This window comes from Manis pentadactyla, chromosome 8, assembly GCF_030020395.1.
Source record: "Manis pentadactyla isolate mManPen7 chromosome 8, mManPen7.hap1, whole genome shotgun sequence".
Classification (NCBI taxonomy): Eukaryota; Metazoa; Chordata; class Mammalia; order Pholidota; family Manidae; genus Manis; species Manis pentadactyla.
Window position 1 is genome coordinate 58,602,827 of NC_080026.1, and position 22,454 is coordinate 58,625,280.

Below are 22,454 nucleotides of genomic sequence, written 5' to 3' on the forward strand. Positions count from 1 at the left end.
TTGACCTACCACTGTTTTAGAACTGCCCTTCAGGTAGCTTGCTGTTCCAGTGGACCTGAGCAGGGAAGAGCCCACGGCATGCTTTGGCAGGGATGCATGGGAGCTCAAGGATCTGCCTCCTGAATGTTACTCAATTTTATCTTGTTGGTGTTTCAGTCTCTTCTCCGCATCTTGGAAACCCCCAAAGGACGTGCTGCTTTCCGAGTGTCCAGCGGGTTCAATGGGTTGCTGTCCCTGCTCTCTGACCTGGAGGGGACCCTCCAGGAGCCTCCGCTGCAGACATGGCAGGCCGTGTCCCCAAGCCAGACCCTGAACCTGGTCCTGCACACCCTCTCTGCCCTGTCTGCAGCATTGCACCTGGACCCTGTGAATGGTGACTTCTTTAAGAGAAGTGGACTCTTCGAGAAGCTGGCCGAGGACCTGTGCTTGCTGGGCTGTTTTGGGGCCCTGGAGGAAGAGGGAACCCCTCTGCAGGCCTGGGCGGACACAAAGGCCAGGCCATTTGCAGATTGGCTGAGTGAGGCCTTTTCCTCCACCAGCCTGCTCCCACCCAAGATACAGAGCTGCCTCCAGATCCTCAGCTTTCTGGACAGCATGACTAGTGGCACCCTCCACCTGTGCAAGGACCTGAAGGAGTCCCCAAGGGCCAGGCAGGACCCAGCTGTGGATGCCCAGAAGGGAGAAGCCAGCAGTGACACCCAAAGCCACTTGAAGCAGTGGCTGGACCTGGAGGAGAGGTAGAGTTTTGCTGTCTGCTTCTGCAACTGGGGCCTCAGTGTGTCCCTGTGTCCTGTTTCTCCCCAGATATCCTGTGCACGTGCAGTGGGTGAAAAGCCTAGACTCCAAACCGGGTGTACAAAAATGTCCCATGGCTTTTTTTCCCTTTAACTCAGTTAACTCTGACTCCCAGCTCCCTTACCCTGGGAGCTGGAGGAAAAGTCAGTACAGGGTTCAGGGAGGCTCCTGGTTTACACAAGACCCAGGGAAGCTTACTCTCTTGGAAACTGAGGACAAGAACCTCTAAGGGGCTCACCTTCTCCTTGGGCATCTCTGCTGGGAGCCTCAGCGCCTGTGTCCCACCTTGCTGGTGGCCCAGGCAGCCTCTGCCTTCCCAGGTCTTATCTTACCCCCACTCTGCTCCACTGCCAGGGGGTGGGATGAGGTCCTTTGACTCGAGGACACTGCAGTGTCCTTCCCTGTTGTGGAATCATACAATCGTGGGATCCTCCTGCTTTCTTGTTGCTTCCACCTCCCACAACAATGACAACCGTCGCTCCTCTTATGGCTGTGGGCCAGGGCCGGTCTCCTCAATGAGCCCAGATTTCTGTAAATGACTTTTTCTTTTCATTGCCATAACAGAATTCCATCAAAGCAAACGAGCACAAAGCACACCCCTCCTTCCTTTGTGTTTTATTTTTATTCCTGTAAAGCAGCAGTGACCAAGTGCACACTAATGTTATGATGAGCTCTCCTGCCTCTCCACGTCATCTTCCATTTAACACTGCAGGACAGCCTGCTGGAAGCCAGGGCATGCTTTTATCCCCTGGGAGCCTCCACTGGCCGGTGTTGGGGGTTGGTGGTAGGAGGATGGATGCCAGATCTCCAGCTACGGAGATAATCAGATTGCTCTTCTTTCATCAGGTAATCTGCTAAATGAATTGGTTTTCTCATCTTGCTTCTGTGCATACATGTGACATACATATTTGCTCCTGATGTATTTTATTGCTAGCTTTCATTTGCTAATTTTCAAAAAGGATTTTGTTATGAGAAAGTTTGGTGTTTCACACTCACATCTTGACAATTTTTACTATTGGGTTTATGCCAGTCTCAAAACACTTGTTGGGAAGTGGTCTCCCTTCTATTCTCTGGATGAATTTATATAAAGATGACTCCTTCTATTCCTTAGCAATGTGATAGAACTTGCTAGTGCAACCTCACAAGCTTTATGTTTTCTTGTGAGATTCCTTCTTGTGAGAATAAATTTCTATTTATTCTCACAATCATGAAGTTATTTTTCCAATTTCTTTTCCCATTTCATCTAAGTTTCAATTATTGGTATAAGGCTGTTCACAATCCTTTTAACTTCTTATTCCTAACATTACCATTTGTGTCTCCTCTCCCTCCTGCCCTCCAGGACCCAAAGACTGTTGGCAGAGGTTTATTTATTATTTATTAGTGCACCCCATGGACCAGCTTTCAGCTTTTTTTGTCTCTCATACATAAATTTTCTATTACTTCTTTTTGTTCTTATTATTTCCTCTGCTTTCTTTGGGTTTATTTGGGTATTCTTTTTCTTAATTTGATTGATTAGGAGACCAATTTTAGTCTTTTGAAAAATACATTTCCCTGTCATTATGATGGTAGCTATGTAACATGAGTTTTATGTTGCATTTGCAATACCATTTAGTCCTAAATATTTTAATTTCTTTTATGGCTTATAGTTTGACTCCTGAATCTTGTTTGAACTGTGAATTTCCAAAGTTACAGAATATTTTTGGTCATCTTTTTGTTGTTGACTTCAAATTTTTTTTTAAATTAAGGTATCATTGATGTACAATCTTATGAAGGTTTTACATGAACAACATTGTGCTTACTACATCTCCCTGCTATTATGAAGTCCCTACCACATACCTCATTACAGTCACTGTCCATCAGTGTAGTAAGATGCTATAGAGTCACTACTTGTCTTCTCTGTGTTATACTGCCTTCCCTGTGCCCCCCGCTACATTATGCGTGCTAATCGTAATGCCCCTTTTTCCCCCTTATCCCTCCCTTCCCACCCATCCTCCCCAGTCCCTTTCCCTTTGGTAACTGTTAGTCCATTCTTGGGTTCTGTGAGTCTGCTGCGTTTTGTTCCTTCAGTTTTTTCTTAGTTGTTATACTCCACAGATGAGTGATATCATTTGGTACTTGTCTTTCTCCACCTGGCTTATTCCACTGACAATAATGAGACAGAGACCATGGGCTTCGACAGAGTAGGGTGAGGGCTTCTGGAAAAAAACAAAAGCAAGATAATCCATTGTGAGATTTGCATTGGCCTACTGAGGGGGGCCCAGCTTATTTTTCTGACTTTACCCAAGTGCTACTTTTCTTCCTCCAGCCCTAAACAAATGATTTGTTGCAACCTAGGCAATGTAGCAAGCAAACACAAAACAACATAGTAAAGACAGGAAGGATTCCATCTTAAAACCCAGTTAGTTTAAAAAAGTTTCTTAACAAACAGACAGTAACTCAGACCACCTCGGGAGCAAAGCAGGCAGTCTTGATTGATACCTTCCCAGACCAGGAAGCTGCTATCCTGGGAGGAAATCAGAGCAGTAAAATTCTTACAAATAACCAGGAAGACTAATAAGAAACTTAGTGTTGCTTCTTCAAAAGTATTTGAGACCACTTAGCAGGCGTACATCCCTAGCCCTTTGTCTCTCAACTCAACTGCCTATAAAACCCCTAGACAATGCACCACCCTGGGGCTGTCTTGTCCCCTTCTGGCCTGAGCCCGGAACTCTGTCCTCTTGCTTTCTGTCTAAATCAAAGCCTCTGCCTTGCTCTCCTACCTTGACTGTTTGTGAAGTTGATTCTTCCGCTCTGAACAAGAACCCCAGCATCAATAATACCCTCTCGCTCCATCTATGTTGCAAATGGTAGGATTTATTTTCTTATGGCTGAGTAATATTCCATTGCGTGTATGTACTACATCTTCTTTATCCATTCATCTACTGATGGACACTTAGGTTGCTTCCATGTCTTGGCTATTGTAAATAGTGCTGCGTAAACATAGGGGTGCATCTGTGATTTGAATCTGTGATCTTTTTTTCTTCAGGTAAATTCCTAGGAGCAGAATTCCTGGATCAAATGGTATTTCTATTTTTAGTTTTTAAAGGAACCTCCGTATTGCTTTCCAAAATGGTTGAACTAATTTACATTCCCACCAACAGTGTAGGAGGGTTCCCCTTTCTCCGCATCCTCACCAACATTTGCTGTTGCTTATTTTTTGAATATTGGCCTTACTAACTGGTGTGAGGTGTTAGCTCATTGTGGTTTTAATTTGCATTTCCCTGATGTTTAGCAATGTGAAGCATCTTCCCATGTGCCTGTTGGCCATTTGAATTTTTTCTTTGGAGAAGAGTCTGTCCATATCCTCTGCCCATTTTTTAATCGGATTATTTGCTTTTTGGGAGTTGAGGCATGTAAGCTCTTTTATATTTTGGATGTTAACCCCTTATCAGATATGTAATTTATGATTGATTAAATTCTCCCATACTGTAGGATACCTTTTTGTTCTACTGATGGTGTCCTTTGCTGTACAGAAGCTTTTTAGTTTGATGTAGTCCCATTTGTTCATTTTTTATTTTGTTTCCCTTGCCTGAGGATATGTGTTCAGGAAAAAGTTGCTCATGTTTATATTCAAAAGATTTTTGCCTATGTTTTCTTCTAAGAGTTTTATGGTTTCATGACTTACATTTAGGTCTTTTATCCATTTTGAGTTGACTTTTGTGTATGGGGTTACACAGTGATCCAGTTTCATTCTCTTACATGTAGTTGTCCAGTTTTGCCAACACCAGCTGTTGAAGAGGCTGTCATTTCTCCATTGTTTATCCATGGCTCCTTTATCATATATTAATTGGCCATGTATCTGTAGGTTTATATCTGGACTCTCTATTCTATTCCATTGATCTATGGGTCTGTTATTGTTCCATTACCAAATTGTCTTGATTACTGTGGCTTTGTAGTAGAGCTTGAAGTTGGTGAGAATAATGCCTCCCACTTTATTCTTCCTTCTCAGGATTGCTTTGGCTATTTCTGGTCTTTAGTCCTTCCATATGAATTTTAGAATGATTTGTTCTAGTTCATTGAAGAATGCTGTCAGTATTTTGATAGGGATTGCACTGAATCTTCAGGATGGCTATTTTGACAATATTAATTCTTCCTACCCATGAGCATGGGATGTATTTCCATTTATTGGTGTCTTCTTTAATTTCTCTGAAGAGTATCTTGTAGTTTTCAGGGTATGGGTCTTTCACCTCTTAGGTATTTTATTCTTTAAGATGCAATTGTAAATGGAATTGTTTTCCTGATTTCTCCTTCTGCTAGTTCATCATTAGTATGTAGGAATGCAAGAGATTTCTGTGTATTAATTTTGTATCCTGTAACTTTGCTGAATTAAGTTATTAGTTCTAGTGTTTTGAAGTGGATTTTTAAGGATTTTTTTATATACAATATCATGTCATCTGCAAACAGTGACAGTTTAACTTGTTCCTTACTGATATGGATGCCTTTTATTTCTTTGTGTTGTCTGATTGCCATGGCTAGGACTTCCAGTACTATGTTGAATAAAAGTGGGGAGAGTGGGCATCCTTGTCTTGTTACCAATCTTAGAAGAAAAGCTTTCATCTTTTTGCTGTTAAGTATGGTATTGGCTGTGGGTTTGTCATATATGGCCTTTATTATGTTGAGTTACTTGCCCTATGTACCCATTTTATTGAGAATTTTTATCATGAATGGATGTTGAATTTTGTCAAATCCTTATTCAGCATCTATGGTGAAGATCATGTGATTTTTGTCCTTCTTTTTGTTGATGTAGTGGATGATGTTGATGGATTTTTGAGTATTGTACCATCCTTGAATCCATGGAACAAATCCCACTTGATCATGATGGATGATCTTTTGATGTATTTTTTAATTGTTTGCTAATATTTTGTTGAGTATTTTTGCATCTATTTTTATCAGGGATATTGTTCTGTAATTTTCTTTTATTGTGGTGTCTTTGCCTGGTTTTGGTATTAAAGTGATACTGGCTTCATAAAATGAATTTGGAAGTATTCCCTCCTCTTCTAATTTTTGGAAAACTTTAAGGAGAATGGGTATTAGGTCTTCTCTAAATGTCTGATAAAATTCAGCAGTGAAGCCATCTGGTATGGGGTTTTGTTCTTGGGTAATTTTTTGATTACCAATTCAATTTCATTGCTGGTAATTGTTCTGCTCAGGTTTTTCTGTTTCTTCCTGGCTCAGTCTTGGAAGGTTGTATTTTTCTAGGAAGTTGTCCATTTCTTCTAGGTTATCTAGTTTGTTAGCACATAATTTTTCATAGTATTCTCTTATAATTCTTTGCATTTTTGTGGTGTCCATTGTGATTTTTCCTTTCACATTTCTGATTCTGTTTGTGTGTAGATTCTCTTTTTTTCTTAATACATCTGGCTAGGGGTTTATCTATTTTGTTTATTGTCTCAAAGAACCAGCTCTTGTTTTCATTAATTCTTTCTATTGTTTTATTCTTCTCAATTTTATTTATTTCTTCTCTGATCTTTATTATGTTCCTCCTCCTACTAACTTTGGGCCTCATTTGTTCTTTTTCTAGTTTCATTAATTGTGAATTTAGACTGTTCATTTTGGATTGTTCTTCTTTCTTGAGATAGGCCTGTATTGTTATATACTTTCCTTTTAGAACTGCCTTCGCTGCGTCCCATAGAAGTTGGGGCATTGAGATATTGTTTTCATTTGTATCCATATATTGCTTGATCTCTATTTTAATTTGGTCATTGATCCATTGATTATTTAGGAGCATGTTGTTAAGCCTCCATGTGTTTGTGGGCCTTTTTGTTTTCTTTGCGTAATTCATTTCTAGTTTTATACTTTTGTGATCTGAGAAGTTGGTTGGTACAATTTAACTCCTTTTGAATTTACTGATGCTCATTTTGTGGCCTAGGATGTGATCTATTCTTGAAAATGTTCCATGTGCATTTGAGAAGAATGTGTATCCTGCTGCTTTTGGGTGTAGAGTCCTGTAGGTGTCTGCTAGATCCATCTGTTCTAACGTGTTGTTCAGTGCTTCTGTCTCCTTACTTATTTTATGACTGGTTGATTTGTCTTTTGGAGTGAGTGGTGTGTTGAAGTCTCCTAAAATGATTACATTACATCCTATTTCACCCTTTAATTTTGTTAGTATTTGTTGCACATATTTGGGTGCTCCTATGTTGGGTGCATAAATATTTATAATGGTTATATCCTCTTACTGCACTGACCCCTTTATCATTACATAATGTCCTTCTTTGTCTCTTGTTACTTCCTTTGTTTTGAAGTCTATTTTGTCTGATACAAGTACTGCAACTCCTGCTTTTTTCTCCCTATTGTTTGCATGAAATATCTTTTTCCATCCCTTCACTTTTAGTCTGTGTATGTCTTTGGGTTTGAAGTAAGTCTCTTGTAAGCACCTGGGGTAATGGCAGGGGTCACAGGCAAATGGTGCCAATGCTTGCTGGGAGGAGAGAGCTCTTTCCTGCTTCCCCGTCATAGTGTATGCCTCCACTGCCAGGGTCAGTGAGCTGAGCATGCAGGGAGCAGCCTGTGGCTGCCGTAGGAGGGGCTGCCTTCCTGCTGCCTGGGGCGATGGCAGGGGTTGCAGGAGAGTGGCGCCGGTGCCTGCCAGGCGGAAAGAGCTCTTTCATGCTTCCAGGCTACAGTGCCTGCCTCCACTGTCAGGACCAGTAAGCCAAGCATGTAGGGAGCAGCCTCTGCATCAAGCCCCTGTAGCTGGGGCTGCTCTCCGGCTGGCCTGGCATGATGGTAGGGGCAGCAGGTTTGCTTGCAGTTGCCAACTTGGAGAAGGAATGGTAGGCTGTGTATTGTGGTGGGGGGGCCTTGGGGCTTTGTTGCCTGCCGGGGGGATGGAGTGCCTGAAGCTCCTGAAAGTTCCCAACTGGCTGGGCTGAGTGTGCTGGGACAATTTTGTCCACCTGTTCCTTCTCCTGAGCAGAAAGCTCTTTGTAGTCCTTGTTCCTTTATCAGCCCTCTCACTGTTGGGAAGTCTTTCAAAGTACCTGCCTTTCTTTTGTCCCAGAGCAGCTGGTTGTGGGAACCTGTTCTCCACTATTGGCTGGAATCTCAGTTTCTCCAAGTATTCTGCTTGTCTTTGCTTTCCAACCCCTCTAATTTTCAGAGTACCATGCAATGTGGGTTTGTGCTCCTGGACTAGAACTCCAGGGCTGGGTATTTAGCAGTCCTGGGCTTCTACTCCTTCCCTGATTTTTTCTCTTTCTCCTGCAGGTGAGCTGGGGTGGAGGTAGGATTTGGGTCCCACCTGATCACAGGTCTGTTACTTTACCCTTTTCTGTGAGATCTTCTCTTTCCCCAGATGAAGGCTGGCTACTGCAATCTTCTTTCTGGTCACTCTTTTAGGATTAGTTGTATTTGCTGTATTTTTGAATTATATGTGGCTTTGGGAGGAGATTTCTGCCTCACTTCTCACACCACCATCTTTGTCCCCTCTGCTGACTTCACATTTTATCACCCTAAAAGAACGTGGTCTGTATGATGTTAATCATTTGAAATTTGTTGAACTTGTCTTTGTGGCCCAAAATGTAGTAAATTTTCATAAATGTTCCATGAGTGCTTGAAAAGAATGCATATTTTTCAATTGCTAGAGTCAATGCTCTATTTATGTCCTTTAGGACAAGTTTTTCAATCATCTTGTTCAAATATTAAGATTTTTTCATTTGTTTACTGGGCATATCAGTTACTAAGATATGTTAAATATATTTCATTATAAGGGTAGATTTGTCAATTTCTGTTAATTTTTGTTTTATATGTATTTAAGGCTATTAGGATCACACATATTTATAATTTTTATATCATTGTTATGAATCAAAATTCTTATCATTATATGCTGTCCTTTATCTTGATAGTATATTTTGCCATAACAATTGTGAGCAATAACAGTTATGAACAAACTTCATAATATCCATCACCACACATAATTACAAAAATTTTTTTCTTGTAATAAGAATTTAAAATCTCTCTTTTTCAAATTTGCAATACAGTGTTATTAACTACATTCACTATGCTGTACATTATATCCTCTGACTTAGTTATCTTATAACTGGAAATTTTTGAACCCCTTTACTTATTTTTCCCACTCTTCACCCCTGCCTCTGGCAACCAATTTGTTCTCTTTATCTATGAACTCATATTTTGTTTTTGAGTTTTCTTTTAGATTCCATGTATAAGTATAAGTGAAATCATATGGTATTTGTCTTTCTCTGACTTATTTCACTTAGCATAATGCCCTCTAGGGTCATTCATGTTGTTGTAAGTGGCAATATTTAGTTTTTTTAATGGCTAAATAATATTCCACTGTATTGCATGCCACAATTTCTTTATCTGTTTTTCTATTACAAATGGATAAACATACCTTTCTCTAGCCCTGGGAATGCCGCAGTGACTGCATCTGCCCTTTGTGAGCCAGGTCTTGGCTAGGTTCCAGGCCTTCTCTTCTTTCTTTGTCTTGGGAAGAATTCCCTCTCTGAGGTTCCCTGATCTCCATTCCAGGGAGGGTTCCTGAAGAGGTCTCTGCCCTAGTAACCTGAACAGCATGCAATTTAACTTGGAATTTCACTGTTAAATCTTGTTCAACTTATTCTACTAGCTCTTACAGGGCAGGGGAGGTACTTGTCAGCACCAGAAAGTGTGGTATTGGTTGATAAAAAACAATAGTCATTTGTTGAATGTCCCTGATCTGAGGACTGAATACTAAACACTTGTTTTCATTTAATTCCTTCCCACACCCTAAAATTTTATCAAAAAAGAAATCAAGGCTGAGAAGGTTAATTCACATGGCCAAAGGTCACACATATAGTAAATGAGATTGCAAGACTTTGAACCCAGGTCTACTTCCAAAGCATGTGCGTGTGTGTGTGTGTGTGTGTGTGTGTGTGTGTGTGTGTTTCCTGCTTTTTCTGGATACTCCCACAGTAATGGGGATGATCTGCCAACTCATGACACAATAGCCTGCAGTTTACAGTTTGGACTCTTACCTGTGCATGGCATCAGCTCAGATTCTTTACAGATAACTCCTATGTCAAATGTCATCCTGGTTTTACCATGAGTAATTTTCGAATGTGTGAGAGACCAATTTCATAAATAGAGCAATATTTTCCTCATTAAAAGAAATACATCACCCTTGACCTTCCCTAATGGTTAAAGAAGAGGAAGTGAAACTCCAGCATCTCCTGAGAGAGTCTGTTGGGTAAAGGGCAGGGCAGAGGGCTGGGCATGGGGAACAAGGTGCTCATTCCTCCCCACTGACACCCAGCATTTCCTTGGACAAGTGACTTGGCTCCACCCTGTCTGTGCAAGGTGGGCCCTGGTCTCCGAAGAAGGAGGGCAAAAGCTATGGGCCTTGAATTCAGGCCAACATGCTCTGTGCCTTGGTGGTTGGGCCTTTGGGCCTGTTACTTTGTCTTTCTAAGCTTTGATTCCTGATTTGATCACAGGGGTAATAACAGTGTCTGTTTTGAGGGCTATTGTGAGGTGAGGACTTGGAGATATCATATGACAACAGCTAGCATTTACTGAGCACTGCAGGCCAGATGCTGTGCTCGGCTCTCCACAAGCATGAGTTGCTTTAATCTAAATAACATCTATGACTTCAATAACACTGTTCATAACATGGAAGTTGTATATTATGCAGTTCAGAAAATATACATGTGATATCCAAAATACATAATATATAATCTCTATGAAATGTATACCCCCACATACACATAGCACACCCAAACCACACACACACACACATGCACACCACACCACACCCCACATACACCCCCATATACTCACACCACACACACACACCACAGCACACCACATATACCCCCTATACACTCACACCGCGCACACACACACACACCACACTGCACTGCACCACATATACCCCACACCTCACACATATACATAACCCACTCTCCCACCTACACATGAACACATACACACTCACCCACCATCCCACCCTAATATATCATTCAACAATAAATGATGGCTGCAGTTGTGATTTATCATATCTTGGCCTTCTTTGGTGTTTACTAGATCCCATTGTCCAGGATGGATGATGTCCTTCTTGGGCAGCTGATCTACAGTGGGGGTCTGGAGGAGAAGGCGGGGAGGGGAGCAGGTCAGGCCAGTCAGTGCTCAATACACTAGGCCATGTTGAATTTACCCAATGAGTGATGTGGAGCTGTGGAAGTTTTTAGGTAGGGCTGTGACATGATCAGGGTTTGCTGTCTAGAAGGGCCACTCACTAAACTGGGCCCAGAGAAGTGCCCTTCAAAAGCAGGGGTACCCTACCTCTGTTGGCTACAGAGGATTAGGTCCCTGCCTCCACATTTGACCTCCCCTTGTCCCTGCTGGCCATCATGGGCTGACCCCTATTCTTTATGTCAGCAAAAGGAACAATCCCAATGACTTATAACTTAAACTTGAGACAATAACTTACACCCATAATGGGAGATAGTTTCAATAGGAACATGGTGTGCACCACACAAAGATAAGGTTCCAATGGATGTCCTCAGACTCTAAACAGTCCCTCACCTTCCTCTGCTGCTGTTCATCTGGAGTAGGACCTAGTAATCACTCAGTAAACATTATAGTTTCAAAACCCAGTAAAAGTTAACTTTCTGGATGCATATACACTATGCAATTAACTCAAAAGACCCAGTGAGAGTGCTTGGTAAACTGTAAAGGTGAAGTGTTTGAATCTTTTGCCTTTTTCACAGTGGCTGGGGCTCCAATGTTGCCACTTGCACATGCCTCTGGGTTGGACTGGGGTTTGCTGGGATCAGAGCTATGCAGAACATATCTGTGGGCCCTGGAATGGAGGCAGGCTAGAGGGTATTCTGGTGCTGGATCCCCACTCAGTCCTCCCTGACATCAGCACCCCACTTGTCAAGAATCTTCACGTGGGAGCAGTCCTGAATCTGGCTCTTAGGTGTCCTGGGAAGGTGGCCTGGCCCCTCCCTGGTGAGTAAGCCACACACCCCTGAGCAGGCACCTCTTATAGGGGTCTTGCTTGGTCACATCCTCCCTTTGGGCTGGGCTTACTTTTCCATGCTCCTCTGGGTAGAAGGGTGTGTGTGTGTGTGCGCACATGCACACAGATGTGTTTTGTGTATTGTGTGTGAAGACATTGGGGATTAGGTGTGCATCTCAGGTGTGAGAACCCAGCTGAGCAGGAAGTATCTTCCCAAAGCCTGTTCTCTCTCTGGTGTAGAGCCCTGGCTTTGCTGGGCCCTTTCTCTTAGGTGGCTGTTACACTAGTGCCCCCTTATCTGCGGTTTCACGTTGCGTAGTTTCAGTTTCCCACTGCCAAGTGTGGTCTGGTCTGGAGGCAGATGATCCTTCTTCTGACAAATCCACAGAAGGTCAGTAGTAGCCTAACACTACATCACAGTACCCATGTCATTCACCTCACTGCCTTTCATCACGTATGCACTTTATCTCTTACGTCATCCTGAGATGGAGAAGGGCAAGTACAGTCCAATCAGGTATTTTGAGAGAGACCACATTTACATACATTTTATTATGTATATTGTTATAGTTCTATTTTATTGTAAGTTATTGTCATTAATCTCTTAGTGTGCCTCATTTATAGATTAAACTTCATCATAGGTATGTATGCATAGGGAAAATCAGTAAATATAGGGTTTAATACTACACACAGTTTCAGGCATCCACTGAGGGTCTTTGTACATATCCCCTGAGGGTAGGGGGGGCCACTTTATCCTGTCGTGGTGTTTGTGGCTGGTGCGGCTCAGGCTGTTCTAACCGCAATGCAGCCTGAGGCAGAGCCAGTCTCCTCACTGCTGCAGAAGGGCTGCTCCAGCTGACCTGCTCTTGCCAGCCCCTCTCTCTGGCTTCCTTTCTAGTAGAGCTATCTAAGTCCAGCACTTGAATCTGGAATTGGCACCAAGAACTCAGGGAATGCCTGCTTGGGGCCACACACTGGTTAATATTTGGGAGAAGGGAACACACCACCCCCGGCCCAGCCCTACCTCGTGTGGGAAAATTGATGTGTAAATGGATCATTACACCTGTGTGGTGGATGCCATGATAGGGGCACCCCAGAAATTAAGGGGGGACAGAACAGTGCTCCTAACACAGTCTGGGAGGGGCTTGGCAAGGCGTTCCTGGGTGAGGGCATCCCTGAGCTAAACTAACAAGGGAGAGTCACTGGGGTTGAGATGGGTTGGGGAGGGCCTTCCAAGGCCTGGGGGAGAGACAACACAGGCAGCCATGCTGAGTGAGGAAAGCTCAGGCCTTTGGCAGGGACCACAGCCACAGAGCCACACACCACGCCGTTGGTCTGTGCGTCTGTCCTCATGCCAGTGCCATGCCGGTTTGGCTGCCCTAGCACTGTCGTGTGTTTTAAACTTGGGAAGTGTGAGTCGTCCAACTTTGTGCTTTTTAAATACTGTTTTGGCTATTTAGGGTCCCTTGCAGTTTTGTATGAATTTGAGGATCAGCTTTTACCAGTGAGTATGTTAGCTTTGTGCTTTTTTAAAATGCCCCTTAACGTGTTGAGGAAGTTCCTGTCTATTCCTAGTTTTCTGAGTGTTTTTATCATGAAAGTGTGTTGGATGTTGTCAGATGCTTTTTCTGGGTCAGTTGAAGCGATCATCTGTTTTTTCCCTTTGTTTATTAATGTGGTGTGTTACATGGATTGATTTTCTTATGTTGAACCACTCTTGCATTCCTGGGATAAATCCTGCTTGGTTACAGTGGTTAATCCTTTAAATATGCTGTTGAGTTTGGTTTACTAGTATTTTGTTGAGAATTTTTGCATGTGCACTCACAAGAGATATTGGACTGTAGTTTTCTTTCCCTGTGTAGTTTTGTTTTCAAGGTAATAAAAAAGAATGTTTTCAAGGCTTCCTTGCTGTTTCCTGAGCATGCCAGATATATTCCCATCTTGGAGCCTTTTGTGCTGGCGTTCGCTTCATGTGAAATGCTTTGCCCCTGGATATCTGCATCTGCTCTTTCAAATCTGCCCAAATGTCGTCTCAAAAAGACTACCCCTGCCACCCAAATTAAAATTGCTAATTGCTTCCTTCTCCTACCCCAGTACTCTTGATTCTGTGCTCTGAATTGTTCTTGTAATTACACTTAGCTTTCTTCATACTATGCAACTTACTTATCATTATAATATTATATTGCTATATTATACTATAGTATCCTAATGTAATATGTATTATGTGACAATAATAACTTTGTTATTTATAATTTACTTATTTTTTATGCTTATCTTTATTATCTACACTCCTCTCCTCTCTCCTCAAGCATGGGTTTTAGCCTGTTTAGTTTAGAGATGTATCCAAAGTGCCTGTGAAAATATTTAGGTCAATAAATATTCGTTCAGTTGAACTGAGCAAATTAAAACGCTAGAAACACTCCTGGCACCTTAGACATTTTTCAGGGCTGGTGGTGCCAAGAACAATCTCACCTCAGGTTGTGGGACCAACAGTGTGGGCAGGATGTTTGAAAATCAGGTGTTTGTAATTTGGGATTAAATTTGCAGTTTTCTTGTTTGGTTTTATTTTTATTTTTTGAGTTTGCATATGCTACAAGTCATTTCTTCTTGTGGTAACTTCCTATGAGTTTTAATTCATGTGTAGGGTCACGTGACCACCCCCAGCATAAGGAGCCAGAATAGTCTCATCACCTCGTATGGTTCCTGAATGTTGGCCCTTCAAAGTGAAACCCTTTCTCTACCCCTCACCTCCAGTGGCTAGTCATCTATCCCTATAGTTGCATTTTTCCAGAATACCACATACATGCAAGTGTACACTGTGTAAGCTTTTGAGGCTAGCTTTTTCCATTTAGTATAGGCCTTCAGAATCTCTCCATTTTGTTGTTTCAATAATTCATACATTTTTGCTGCTGCGGTGTATTCAGTAGTATGGATTCGAATATTTTCTCCCAGCCTGCAGCTTGTCTATTCATCTATTTATCTTTAAGGTGGCTCTCACAGATTGAAAGTCTTTAATTTTGATGAGGTACAATTTATCAATTTTTCCTTTTATTGAGCTTTTTGTGTCATAGCTAAGAACTCTGCTTCACTCAAGGTCACAAAGATTTTCATCTATGTTTTCTTTTAAAAGTTTTAGGGTCTGTGATCCATTTTGAGTTACTTTATACAAGGTGTGAAGTTCAAGTTGAGATTCTTTTTTTTTTAATTTTGCATTTGAATGTCCAATTATTCCTATGCCATTTGTTGAAAATATTATCCTTTTCCATTGAATTGTCTTTGTACCTTTGTAAAAAAATCAATTGGCATATTTATGCAGAGCTTTTTCTGGACTCTCTATTCTGTTCCATTGATCTGTTTGTCTAGCCCTTCACTAATACTGTCTTGGTCACTGTAGCTCTACAATAAATCATAAAACCATCTAGTGTGTCCTCTACATTTATTCTCCCTTTTCAAAGTTGCTTTCGTTATTTTAGTTCCTTGCCTTTGGCTCTTTTAGTATTTATAAATTTAATGATCAGCTTGCCTATATCTACAAACAATCCTGCAGGGATTTTGGTTGGAACTGCATTAAATCAACTGATGAATTTGGCAAAAATTGAAACCTTAACTATATTGAATCTTCCAGTTCTTAAATGTAGTATGTTTTCCCATTTATATTGGTCTGTGATTGTTTTTTCAAGGTCTGCAGTAGTCATCAAACAAAGGCAGAGTCAGCAATTTGTTTTCTTATATTTACACCAAGCATTTAATCTTTTTTGGAGCACTACTTTAAGTGGTATGTTTAAAGTTGTGTTTTCCAATTGTTACCATCTAGTATATAGGAATATGATTAATTTTTACATGTAACTGGGCATCATGAGACTTTGCTAAAATCACTTATTAGTTCTAGGAAATCTAGAACTAATTTAATTTTAATTTTTTATTTTATATTATAATAAATTATTTATTTTAATAGATTGCTTGGGATTTTCTATGTAGACAATCACATTGTCTATGAATCATGACAGTTTAATAGCTTTCTTTCCAATCTGTTCCTCCAGCATGATGTTGAATAAAAATGGTAAAAATGGACATCCTTGCCTTGTCCTTAATCTTAGGGAGAAAGTCTTCAGTGTTTTGCCACTTAGTATTATGTCTGCTAGGTGGGTTTTTCATTTGTTTTTTTTTGGTAGGTGCCCATTATCAGGTTATGGATGATTCCTTGTATTTCTAGTTTACTGAGAGTTTTTATCATGAACAGATGCTGAATTTTTCAAACACTTTTCTGCATATGATCATTTGTTTTTTTTTTCTTTAGTTTTTTAATATGATGGGTTACATTGACTGCTTTTTGAACAGTGAACCAGCCTTGCATTTGTGGGATAAGCCCAATTGGTCACAGTGCCTTATTTATTTAACATAAGTTATCTTTGATTCCTTAATAGTTTGTTAGGGATTTTTGCACCTATGTCCCAAGATATGTTGGCAGGCAGTTTTCTTTTCTTATACTGGTTTTGTCTGCTTTGGTATCTGGAAAATTCTGGCCTCATAAAATGTAATACGAAGTGTTCTTTTGTATTTTTTTAAAGTAGTTGGATAGAATTGATGTTATTTATTTTTTAAATGTATGGTAGAATTCGCCACTGGACACATCTAGGTCTGGAGTTTTCTTTGTGGAAAGGCTTTTAATTACATATTTAGTTTTTTTCATAGCTACAATCTATTCTGATTATTTATGTCTTCTTGCTTGACTTTTGATAATTTCTGGCTTGGAAGGAGTTGGCCCATTTCATCTGAAAGTTCAAATTTATGTGCAGAGTTATTTCTTGTGTTTTCTTATTATCCTTTTCCTGTCTGTGGGTATGTAATAATATTCTCTATTTCATTCCTCATATTGAAAATTCATATCTTTTCCCTTTTTTTGCTAGTTTAGCTAGTGGTGGTTCAATTTGTAGAATGTTTCAAAGAACTAGATTCTTAATTCATTTATTTTATCTATTGTTTTTCAGCTTTTAATTTTATCAATTTTTGCTATCTTTATTATTACTTTCCTTGAATTTATTTTTCTCCTTTTAAAAATAGTGTCTTAAGCTGGAAGCTTTGATTTTTAATTGTAGAACTTTCTTCTTTTGTAATATAAGCATTTAATACTATAAGTTTTCCTCTAAGCACTGCTTTAGTAGCATCTCACAAAGTTTGTTGATAGATGTCTTTTTTATTTATGTTCAAGATGATGTTTTAAAAATCTCTTGAAACTTCTCTTTAACCATAGGATATTGAGAAATATGTTATTTACAATATGAATGTACTTAACTCCACTGAGCTGTATATTTAAAGTGGTTAAGATAGTAAGTTGAATATTACATGCATTTTAACACAATTAAAAAATGTTATTTAATTCCTAAGTACTTGGAGATTTTTCAGTTATGTTTCTATTATTCATTTAATTTAATCCCATTATGATTGCCAAAGATATTTTGTATGATTTGACTTGAAATGTTTTAAATTTGGAAGTTTACTTATATGAAATCCAGATAACAGCCTATTTTGACAAATCTTTCACAGGAATGTGAAAAGAATGTGCATTCTACAGTTGTTGGGGAGTGCTCTTTACATGTCGATGACATTGGTTAATGCTGTGTTCAGCTCTAAATCTCTGATGATTTTCTGTCTACTTTATCAATTACTTAGAGAAGAGTGTTGAAGTCTCTGCCTATAATTGTGGATTTATCCATTTGTCTTTTCACTGCTATCAGTTTTTCTTTATGAAATTTAGTGTGCTATTGTGAAGTACCTACACATTTTGTATGTTGTGCCTCCTTTAATCATTATGAAGCATAACCTGTTTATTCCTTGTCATTTCACTTCCTGTGAATTCTGCTTTCTCTAGGATTAATAGGATCATACCAGCTTTCTTTCGATTGGTGTTAGCATGGTATACATTTTTTCTTTATCCATTTACTGTTAACCTACTTTACATATATCATTATATTTAAAGTGTGTTTCTTGTAGAGGGCATATAGTGTGGTCTTTTTTTCCCATTCTGACAATATTTGTCTATTAATTTGCTGTATCTAGGCCACTTTTATTTAATATAATTTTTGATGTGTTTGGATTTAGGTCTGCCATTTTATGCTTTCTTTTTTTCTTTGTTCCCTCTTTTTTGTTCCTGTTTCTTTTCTTATCTTTCTTGGATTATTTGAATATATTTTAGTATTCCATTTGAATTTATCTTTTGAATTTTTGACCGTCTTTCTTAGTCTAGTTTCTTTAGTGCTTGCTCTAAGGATCACAATACATAGTGAACTTTAACATCTACTTAGAATTAATATTTTGCTACTTCAAATGGAGAATAGAAACTTTACCTCATGTAGGTCCCTTTATCGTCCCCTATTTTTGTTGTAGCTGTCATATGTATTACATCAAATACAATTTTGCTTTCAACCATAGCACGTATTTTAAGAACTTAACAGAAAAAAATAGTCTATTTATCCAAATATTTACCATTTCTGTTGCTTTTTATTCATTCCCGATATTTCTTTCTTTCTATTATTATTTCCCTCCCATCTGAAGAATTTCTTTTAGCATTATTTTTAGAGAAAAATCCAGTGACAAGAAATTCTCTTTATTTTCCTTCATCTGGGAATATATTTATTTTGCTTTTAGGTCTGAAGGATATTTTTGCTGGATATGGACTCTGTGCATTTCTTCTCAGCACTTTAAAAATGTTATTCCTCTATATGCTGTATGCCTATATCTCTGGCTGCTTTCAAGATTAATTTTTCATTGTCTTTAAGGTTAAACAGTTTGATTACAATGCACCTGGGCATGGATTTCTTTGTGAATTTTGTCTGGGTTTTGTTAAGCTGCTTGAATCTTTAAGGCTATGTATTTCACCAAATTTGAAGAAATAATGACGAAAAACTTCCTGAACATCTTTTCTTTTTATACCACACTCATTCTCTTCCCCTTCTGGAACTCCAACAACAGAAAAGTTAGATCCTTTGATATTGTTACACAAGATCTTGAGGCTTCCTCCATTAAAAAAAAATATTTTCCATCTTTGTTTTCCAGTTTGGGCAGTTTCTATTGATATATCTTCAAATTTATGGACTCTTTTCTCTCTCATCATATTTGTCTATTTTTCTCATTCAGTCATATTTTTAAATTTGTTATTGTATTTTCCAGTTCTTAAATTTCCATTTGGTTCTTTTTTATTGCCTCCATTTCTTCACTGAAACTTTCCAGTTTTTCATTCATTTCAAAAGTATTCACCCTTATTTCTTGCAGTTTGGTTAATAATAACTGCTTTTAAGTTTTTGTCTGATAATTCCAACATCTGTGCCATCTCAGAATGGTATCTGTTAATTATCTGTTTCCATGTGAGATACTGGGGTTTCCCCAATTTGTTCTATGCTGAGTAACTTCAGATTGTCTCCTGGACATTTTGAATGTTATGAACTTTAGCTCTATCAACATATTCTGGAGAATGTTGATTATTGTTTTAGCAGGCAGTCGACCCCTTTAGTTGAGACCACAGGTTCTTACCCACCTTCTCTGGGCTGTGTTTCCACTATCAGTTCAGTTTTCAAAAGACTTTGCAGGATGTTTTTATCTATGCCCTACTTACCTCATGCAGTGGCCAGTCTCAGGTGTTTATTTACCCTGTGTTCAGCGATCAAAGCCTTTGGAATGTGACTTATGGTCAGACCCACAAATATGCAGCTCAGAATTGAGCCCAGAGGTTGAGACAAAACTTAACAGTCTCACTTTCCTCAGAGACCTCTTAATCATTTCCCCAACATGTTTGGGCTTCCAGAAGTTCCTTCCTTCTCCTCTGTCTAGAAAGCTGGGGCTTAAGTTTCCCTGCTATGCCATGTACTCCCCACTATTGCATCTGTCTCTGGGGCTGCACAGGGACAGGAGAAAGAGAGATGAAACAGTGGGGATTTTGCCTACACTCTTGGAACCACATCTCCTCTGTTCAGAGAGAATGGTTTTCTTCCCTGGTTTCAGACACCTGCCTGCCTGCTTCTTCTGTGGGGTTGCCTGAAGGCTGGGGTGAGGAAGAATGGGGAAACCCAACAAAGAAAGTCTCAGGGGTTCTCCTCCATACTCTGGGACCTGTAGGAACCTCCTTTCCCACTCCTCAGACCTGAAATAGAGGTCTTCTGTCAGAGATCTGTCTGCCCTGTCTGTACCTGGTGCATAGTTTCAGTGTCAGATTCCTTCTAAGACTGTATCAGGGATGCTGGGCAGAGGTTGGGGGTGGCGGTGGGGGGCCCAGAAAACACACTTCCAGGTGCATGGTGCTTTGGGTTTGATTTCCTCCTTTGCTGCTGTTTTCTTTTCAGAGTCCTGAGAGCGCTGCTCATGCATTCCATCTGGGTTTTTAGTTGCATTTAGTGGTTAGGACAGACTAGAGTATCCTTACACTGTCTTGCAGGGATCCAGAAGCCTGTGTGCATAATATAAAATGAGAGTTTCTCCACCTCCCACATATCTGCAGAGAAGGGAGAGGACCAGGGGACTAACCTCCATTGAGCATCAACTATGTGGCAAGCACTGTACCTTAGTGCACAAAACATTATTCTAGGTCTCTATGAGGAATGTAAGGTATAGTTAGTTCCACTGTACAGTTGGAGAAAATTAGACTCAAATTAATTAGTTTAAAGTAATTTAAATAATAAAGAATAGACTGAGGATGTATCATGGCCTGTCTTTGAAAGAACCAGAAAGTTCTGCAGAAGCAGAAGAGACTGGAAAGCCCAAGTCTGATACCCTGCTTCCCCTCTCTCTGCAGGGTGGATGACGGTGACGCCGTGATCATGCACCCGGGGTTCCTGTGCATCATGGTGAGGCTGCTGCCTCGGCTGTACCATGAAGATCAACCCCAGGTACTTGTTGATGAGCATATATATTTGTTTTTTTCACATGACTGACTTTCTAAGCTCCTTCCAGCCGGAGACTCCTTTTCCCTTTGCACTCGGTACCATGCATCAGCAGAGCTACCACCTCCTGCAGGGGAGTGTCAGTGTGTCTGAGACCCTTGATTAAGCTCTTCCCACCTTTCCAAGGCTGTTTACAACAGATCACTTCCATTGGTGAAATGACCTGAAATCAATAGCCAAACAGAAACCAACTAAAATGATTGAATCTTCATGAGGCCAGTCCTGGGTGCTGAGTATAGCACCGGCCTTGGTGGGACCAGAAGACCATTGCTCCCATTTATTCATCCATCTCATGGGTGCTGGTTGTGATCCTGGCTAGGAGCTCTGCGCAGGACACGCATGGCTGATGAGATGGACACTGGCCACATGGGCTGCACTACAGCTCGGGGGGAAACAGGACATGGTGACAGTGCAGACTAAATAAGTCTTCAAATGAATATTCAATTACAAATTATGACAAGTGATATTAAGGGAAAAAACAGGATGCTGAGAGAGAATAATGGGAATGCAGTTGGGGGAAGACCTAATTGAATCTAATTTAGATGAAGAGGTGGAGGTCGGGGAAGCCAGCTCATAGATGGCAGCATTTAAGCAGAGCCCAGGAAGATTAGCAGCAATGGCCCAGGTGGGAAGGAGGCTGCGGCAGGAAGCTGGAATGGGAGCAGAGCAGGAGAGCGGGAATGTATTGGATGTGCAGGCAGAGTAAGGATGCAGTCCTGGCAGGTTGTGGGCTTTAACCCCAGGGCAACAAGAAGCCTCTCCCAAATGAGTGGAGGATGACATTATCAGGTTTTTATATTAAAAAATACCTTTCTGTCTGTAGCTTGAAGAATGGCCTGAGAGTGGGACAGCACTTAGAAAGCCATGTCTGTGGTTCGGGTGTCATGTGGAAATGGTATGATTGGGGTGGTGTCTGTGGGAAAGTGTGAAGAGAAAAGAGTCAAGAGATATGTTCAGTGATGAATCATGAGACCCTGAGATGAACCAATACAAGGGTTGGGGAGAGGGGGGTCAAAGGTGACTCATCATGTTCCTGTTCTGGCAGAACTAATGGCTGCATTTCAGGGAGGGAAACGTGTGTGGATGAAAGCATAGAGTAACAGAACGAGGCAAATCCCATACAGATCCACTTTATTTGGAGAATATGAACTTTAAAAGTTCTGAGAAAGAATGGAAGTACAGCATAGCCAAAAATATTGCAGTATCTTTATATACTGGCAGACGGCAACTACATTTATGATGGTGAGCATTTAGTAATGTATATGATTGTCAAATCACTATGCTCTATACCTGGAACCAATATAGTATTGTTTATCAATTATATTTCAATAAAAAATGGAAAAAAGAAGTTCTTATAAAAAACTGGAAGAGTTGATCCTGCCTAAAGCAATCTACAGATTCAGTGCAATCCCTGTCAAAATACCTACAGCATTCTTCAAAGAAATAGAGCAAATAGTTCTAAAACTCATATGGAGTGACAAAAGACCCTGAATAGTCAAAGCAATCCTGAAAATGAAGAATAAAGCAGGGGGAATTACACTCCCTGACTTCAAGCTCTACCACAAAGCCACAGTAATCAAGACAATTTGTTACTGGCACAAGAACAGACCCATATATGAGTGGAACAGAAAAGAGAGTCCAGATATTAACCCAACCATATATGGCCAATTAATACATGATAAAGGAGCCATGGATATACAATGGGGAAATGGCAGCCTCTTCAATAGTTGGTG

At 40.3% G+C, this 22,454-nt stretch overlaps 1 protein-coding gene across 9 annotated transcripts in view; it reads left to right on the top strand.

Moving 5' to 3' along the window:
- The window catches only part of WDFY4 (WDFY family member 4), a 314,583-nt gene that overhangs the window by 57,247 nt on the left and 234,882 nt on the right, over positions 1-22,454 (top strand). For all 9 annotated transcript variants that reach the window (XM_057505763.1, XM_036916603.2, XM_036916599.2 and 6 more), the window contains 2 exons: positions 157-737; positions 20,574-20,667. In XM_057505763.1, coding sequence (XP_057361746.1) covers positions 157-737; positions 20,574-20,667 — 675 coding nt within the window. The remainder of the gene's footprint in view (positions 1-156; positions 738-20,573; positions 20,668-22,454) is intronic.